At 34.4% G+C, this 7,014-nt stretch overlaps 1 protein-coding gene across 2 annotated transcripts; it reads left to right on the top strand.

Annotated features, from left to right (window-relative positions):
* Positions 1–5,054: 5,054 nt before the first annotated feature.
* LOC18612284 (uncharacterized) lies at positions 5,055–6,688 on the top strand. Of its 2 annotated transcripts, none has more exons than XM_088805954.1 (2): positions 5,055–6,421; positions 6,513–6,688. In XM_088805954.1, the coding sequence occupies exon 1, from the start codon at positions 5,119–5,121 to the stop codon at positions 6,376–6,378; it is 1,260 nt and encodes a 419-aa protein (XP_088662080.1). In that variant the 5' UTR covers positions 5,055–5,118; the 3' UTR covers positions 6,379–6,421; positions 6,513–6,688. The 2 variants fall into 2 exon arrangements, with proteins under 2 accessions (XP_088662080.1, XP_007049068.3); XM_007049006.3 differs by having other exon boundaries at positions 5,055–6,408.
* The last annotated feature ends 326 nt before the right edge of the window (positions 6,689–7,014 follow it).

Consider the following 7,014-nt stretch of genomic DNA (forward strand, 5'->3'; position numbering starts at 1 on the left):
CCATGACCTGATCGGTGTCACCTTGGAAGCCAACTTTGAAGACTTAAATTTCTGGAACCGTCATACAACAGGAGAACAATCTGGCTACATAATCAGTGAATTGTCTCCCATGCTATTTGTTCCCCACCTAGTGTTATCTCGAACCTCATGGTAGTTATCAAAATGGTACCACGTGACAGTGGTACCTCCAACATCACTTTGAGTTTTCTATCCAATCACCAGACCACCAGTCCAACCCCTTTGATATCTTACCCAATCCTCCCTAAACTGTCACTATCTTCAAAAGCTCTCACCCCAAATCCAATAAATCGCAAGTACCTCAAGTCCAACCCCTTTGCCACAGTCCACATTGTGATTGATTAGGATTTGATGGGATTGAAAAAATTGAGTTTCTGTGGAGGTTATTTTTGTTGGAGCCCCAAAATTATGGAAGAATTATGTCCCGTAATATTGGAGATTTTTTTCTTTCTAAATTCCATTATGCTAGAGCATAGGATTGGAAAACTAAAAAATTAGAGAAATACTTCAAAATTAGTGTGTAATAATGTTACCATCTTTAAATTTTTATTCACTCCCACTAAGATGTGCAAAAGAGTTAAAAAAAAAAACAATAAACCTCAAAGACACAATAAAGTCCAATGTTTGATTGCAATTTGTATTGATGAAATCTTACTACTCAATGGTGTTTGGCAAGATTATCAGCCTTTTGTAATGTTTTTCTACAACAAAGTAGTATATAAGTACAGGATATTTTCTATAATAATAAATGTGGGATACAATCTCACATTGGAAAAATAAAAGAAATAAGAGTTTTTTAAATAAAGAGGAAATTAAGTTCATATTAATTGGACTAAATGGGTTGAAGTACAAGATGAACCATAGATGGACTTTCCAAGCCTTGATTGGTCTTGAAATTAATTAAATTAATTTGGCACTTGACATTTGACATTTGGCACTTGCAAGCATTAATTGTCAATAGAAGGATAGTCATGTCTTTTGAAAAATCAACAATTGTGCCACTTGAACTCTAGATTAAAGGGATACGTAGAAATAAAAAAACTATAATCTCTCACCTCTTTCTCAATATTCTCCAGATTTCTTATATATCATTTTGTTGTAAAAAACTCCTATAAAAGTAAAGAAGTTAAGTAATCTTACTCTACACCAGTAGATACTCGATAGATTGATTTCAAAATGTGAAATATAATCAATCACTTCATTGTATACTTGAGGTTTATTATCTGTAATTTTTTTGCACACTATAAGTGGAGGTGATAAAACTTTAGAATAGTGATATTGATACATGCCTGGAAACCATTCTTTTAATATTTTTGGTTTTCCAATCCTATGTTCTAATAATAAGTAATTACAGTGAAAAGAATAAGAGATTGATGAAGTTGTTCCTGTGCGTTTTTCCTAAACAGAGGAGTCTCTATTTAAAGAGAATTACATGTCTATTTGTCTAGACATAACTGTTCGCCTGGACAAATATATTTGTTCGTAGTCAAATAATTAAAAATAAATATAATTTATTATTTAATTAATTGCATGTGCCAAGTGTCAAGTGTCTTTATTAAATAAATTAATTATATTATTAATTTAATTAAATTAAAAGATCAACCAAAGGTTTGGAAAGTCTGCTAGTCATAGTCCATTTTACACTATAACCGAGTTTAGTCTAACTTCTAAGGACTCATACACATCTTAATTTAAAGAATACTCCTTTGCTTTATTTCTTCGAATGTGAGATTTGGCCATATATACCTGTTATTGAAAATGTCCAACACATTGTTTATTAATTAGTAAAAATTTCTTTCATTGACCATTATCAAGTTTTGGAAGTGTTTATTCTTTTGCATCAAAGAAGGGAACTTAGAGCATGGGATCGATAATTGTGGAATTAGATTTTTTTTATCTTAGTAGACTTCTTCAAGAAGGTATTTCCAAAGAGTTGTGTTTCCAAAGACTTCTCCAAGAAAAAAAGAGCATTTTCGTTCCAAGGAGAAAGTATAGTGGCAATCAGGTGGCAAGTTTTTGTTGAATTGTCCAGTATTATTTTTCACTTTTTGTATTTTTTGCATTTTGTGTAAAGGAAGAGGCCAACTACAAGGGAAGGGGTTGTACCATGCATGGAATGGAAGCAACATTTACGGCAGGAGAATTCCAAAAATGTCATGTCAATCGGTTTCTTCTGGTCCCTTCTTCAGGAACTCGTAAGGTTTGCAAACAGTGTATATTGAGACACACATCAGAGAGTTTCAGGGGCACCTATTTTTTGTTCCACCCCTCACCTGTCTGATTCTGATTGATAAAAAATATTACTGCTTCTTCTCTCTTCTCCGTGTGGTGCGGTGTCTCATTCATGTTCTCCAGCTCACCTTTGCTGGAGGAAAGGAAACGACTTAAAGTAGCTTACCAATTCAATAAATGGATTATGATACATATATACTACTAGCATGTTTCTTTTTTTGGTAAAAAAATGATTACATTATATATTTTCATTATCACATATTTTCCTTCATGTATATATCTATATTTTGGAAGACTATATAATATGATATATTAGCATTTATACATCAATTATAAATATGAATTAGATTGTTGATATATAGGCCCAGAAATATGTATAAGAGGTATTCATATTTTAGAAGCTTCAAAAATTTTATGAAAATTGTTGGTGCAAGAAGCTACCACGACTAGCTTAGCCAGTAAAACATACTAAAACAAAGAGTGGTCAATAGGCAACTCTAATTTTAACTCCAACAGGAGTAAAGAAAAAAAGTTAATATGGATAGTGTTAAGATATTAAATTAATATCGCAAACGTCACTGATGTAACGTTTCAACAGTAATGTGAGGGGCCTTTATCACTTTTACCTCACAAGTTAAATAGGAATGTTCTTTGTGAAAGTCAAGAAGACAATGGGATTGGAGGGATGAGAAGGTCGGAGTAGCATTCAAGTAAGAATGAAGACCCATTCCGCATTTTTCCCGAGAACGCACATCGTTGTCTGAGATCTAAAAAGTGAAGACAAAATATGTCATGATTAGTTAACGTGATTGAATTTCACGCCGAGTCTCTTGTTATTTGCTGAGTTACTAATTAACCGACAAGACTATAATAATCATCATCCATCTGCTCTCCAATATATGTATGAATTGTCAAAAGAAGATTTTCAATACGTTCTCAAGCGCAAACATGTTAGAAAACAGTGCAGCTGATTTTGACAATGGATCATAGTGCTAAAATTATGAAGATCATGGTGGGGTTACTCTATCCTTAATTTTAGACTTTAATTCGATAGTCCATTATGCACCACTCTACTCGAAAGATGATAGAACAAATCACCATCAATCTTTTGACTGATTAATTGAACCTACTCCACTCATAATATATCTCCATAAGCAAATAGACTTCCATAGGAAGTGGGAAATTGTAGGCAAATAAGGAGAAAAAATCTCACCGTACGCTCGATATGGACAAATTCATGCATTCTTAGACACTTGGCTATCTTTAAAAATTCTTGTGTATGTACAAAGCAAAGCAATGATAATTACTTAAATGTAGTGTGTACTGTTTGTACATATCTGACCGACAATGGAGGATGGCTCAGTGGTCTTATTCAGGACAGGACTCTCGTTATCTACGTCAATGAAAAAATCTGGGTGAGGTTTGTCATGTTGCAAAAGTTTTTAACGTAAAGAAAGTGGAATGGTGAAAGGATTCACATGCAAGCTGGGCTTCCATTAAGCCAAGTATCCAATCACGGGTTCAACAGGCACTACAAGTTAAAAATGTCCTCAATCAAGCACGCGGTTTCCAGATTCCCTTGTCCTCCAAAGTTGAAATTTCATGTCAAAAAATTAGTACTCCCTACAGGGGCGGCCCAAATAATATAATAATTTAAAATTTTAAAATAAAATATTTAAATGAGTTTTTTTTATTAAAATTAAAAAAAATTGTTAAAATTTTATTTTTTTAACTTTTTGAGATATAAAATTTTTAATTAAATTTTTATAATTAAGTTTTTTAATATTCTTTTTCAATTGATAATATAGTCAATCTATTTAATTTTTTTTGAGATATTATTGATATTAAATAAGATTTTATTAATTTTAGTTTTAAAAAACTTTTTTCTCCTGAAGCAACGTTTATTAGAATTGTTAACATTATTCTAAAAATATTTAACTATTATAATTATTTTATATTTTTTTAAATAGTTAATATAAAATCAACAATCAAAATTTTTAATTCAAATAAATCAACTATCACATAAAATAAATATAATATAACAATATAATATAAATCTAAATTAAAGTGAAAAAATTTGTAAAGATTAAAACAATAGTACCTAATTATTGAATGCTTATTGTAAACCGCAAATAAGGCTCACAGTTTTATGAAGATAATAAAATAATAGACTTTTGTGTATTTTTTGGAGAAAAATTGAAGTTAAAGGAAGAAAGAGCAAATGAGAAAAGAAGATTTCAAAAGTAGATATTATACATTGAAAAAAATAATTGTTTTATATATAGAAAAAAAATAACTGTTAGAGATGATTAAATACATATGACTGTTAGTTTATTGAAAATAAGAGAATATAGTTAAAAATTAATAGTATTTTAAAAATAAAAAAATAATAGACAATTGAGATTTATTAGACACATAATTAAAAAAAAAGTAAAAGAATAAATAATTTTATGAATTATTTTTTATTTTTATATATTTTTAATATAATTTATTATATTATAATTATTATAAAATTATAATTTTTTTTTTTAAATTGAGACCTCTTCAAATTGGGCCCTAAAACTCTTGCTTGGGTGGCTTCACCCAAGGGCCGGCCCTGACTCCCCATTATTCCTAGTTGATAGTGAAGTATGCACGAAATTAAGTTGGGTTAAGTTTTGCAAGCTGGGGTCTGTGACCAAAGGTGTACGTAAGTCGATAATGGGTACAAAGGCTCTAATAAATTACCAGGAAAAAGACTTTTGTATGATTGATTGCTTTTTTTGTCTGCCTTTGCATGGTCTATAAGTGCCTCGTACGAAGAGTGAGTGAGAATAAATTAAGCTCTCTACTCCCCACTCCCTACGCAGAGAGTAGGGGAAAAGTTTGATGATGGGGAAACTTAATTTAGCAAATCTGATTATCCTTCTTCTGAACCTGGGAGCTTTGCTTACTTCTCTTGCCTGTCCCGAATGTCCACACCCAACTCCTCCGCCAAAATGTCCTCCTCCAAAGTATCCACCCAAACATCCTCCCATTGTGAGGCCTCCGTTTCACCCTAAACCACCGAAACATCCTCCCCATCCTCCAAAGCCGCCCAAGCCTCCTGTCGTAAAGCCTCCTTATGTGCCCAAACCTCCAGTTGTAAAGCCTCCGCCTCATATACCGAAGCCTCCCTATGTACCCAAACCTCCTGTTGTAAAGCCTCCGCCTCATGCACCGAAGCCTCCCTATGTACCCAAACCTCCTGTAGTAAAGCCTCCGCCTTACACCCCGAAGCCTCCCTATGTACCCAAACCTCCAGTTGTAAAGCCTCCACCTTATACACCAAAGCCTCCAGTTGTAAAGCCTCCACCCTATACACCAAAACCTCCAGTTGTAAAGCCTCCACCTTATCCACCAAAACCTCCAGTTGTAAAACCACCCTACGTGCCGGTGCCCACGCCACCATATGTACCCAAGCCCCCACCTTATGTACCGAAACCCCCCATCGTGCCTGTACCTAAGCCACCTTATGTACCCAAACCGCCCGTCGTCAAACCCCCACCTTATTATCCAATACCGCCAGTCATATCACCGCCAATTCTGCCTCCAAAGCCTCCTGTATATCCGAGTCCTCCGATTGTGAAGCCACCAACACCACCAGTTCTGCCTCCAACGCCTCCTGTCTATCCGAGTCCTCCGATTGTGAAGCCACCAACACCGCCAATCCTGCCTCCAAAGCCTCCTGTCTATCCGAGTCCTCCGATTGTGAAGCCACCGACACCGCCAATCCTGCCTCCAACCCCTCCTATATATCCAAGTCCTCCTATTGTGAAGCCACCTCCCATCGAGAAACCATGTCCTCCACCACCCCCACCCTTGCCATATCCACCACCTCCGGCGCAGCAAACATGCTCCATTGACACTTTGAAACTGGGTGCATGTGTGGACGTGTTAGGTGGCCTAGTGCACGTTGGCATAGGCAGCAGCGCCAAGGACACATGTTGCCCTGTGCTTCAAGGGCTGTTAGACTTGGATGCTGCAATTTGTCTTTGCACCACAATCAAGGCCAAGCTTTTAAATATCAATATTATAATTCCAATTGCCCTTCAGGTCCTCGTCGATTGTGGGAAGACTCCACCTGCAGGATTCCAATGTCCAGCATAAAGATAAGGCACTTCTTATAGGACAAAAAAGGTCATATGTCGAGGTTTTTGCTGTTACCTTGTTGATGGTGATGATTTATGAGCAAACTTATTACTAAGTGGTAGGAACTAAGTGATTCCTTGTGATGGTTTCAGGTCATGGATCAGTTGGAAAAAGAGAATAACTTTTGAAAGATTGAAGTAGAAAGTACTTCAAGAGAATTTGTGCTTTTAATTAGTTTTTCTGTTCTGCTTTCGGTTTGAGTGCTGATAATGTAATGTTGGTAAACTTGTGAATGGTTGTTCCAAGGTAGCTCGTGTTTGACTTGAAAGTTCCATGTGGTTATGAAACTAAATTTCTCTCTATGCGCCTCTTCTTAGAGATTTTCTAATAATTCATTAAGATAGTCTGAAATAATAAATTATTGAAAAAATTATAAAAAATAACCCTCTTTGATAAAAAATTTTTAAAAATAATCATCAAAATAAATTTAATTATTTTTAATCATATTTAGTTATGACTTGATAATAATATTCGGTCTATAAAACTATTTCAAATAAATTGAACCATTCATCATAATTTTTTCCATCTGTGTTTTCGATTTCTCTCTCTTCATCCAGCTCTCTCTAATTTTATTGATTTCTCTCTTTGACATTC

Source organism: Theobroma cacao, chromosome 1 (genome assembly GCF_053813885.1).
Source record: "Theobroma cacao isolate CCN51 chromosome 1, ASM5381388v1, whole genome shotgun sequence".
In the NCBI taxonomy this organism is placed as follows: domain Eukaryota; kingdom Viridiplantae; phylum Streptophyta; class Magnoliopsida; order Malvales; family Malvaceae; genus Theobroma; species Theobroma cacao.

Excerpts from the sequence above, each read along its gene's own strand:
- LOC18612284 (XM_088805954.1), top strand. The coding sequence starts at position 5,119 with ATGATGGGGAAACTTAATTTAGCAAATCTGATTATCCTTCTTCTGAAC.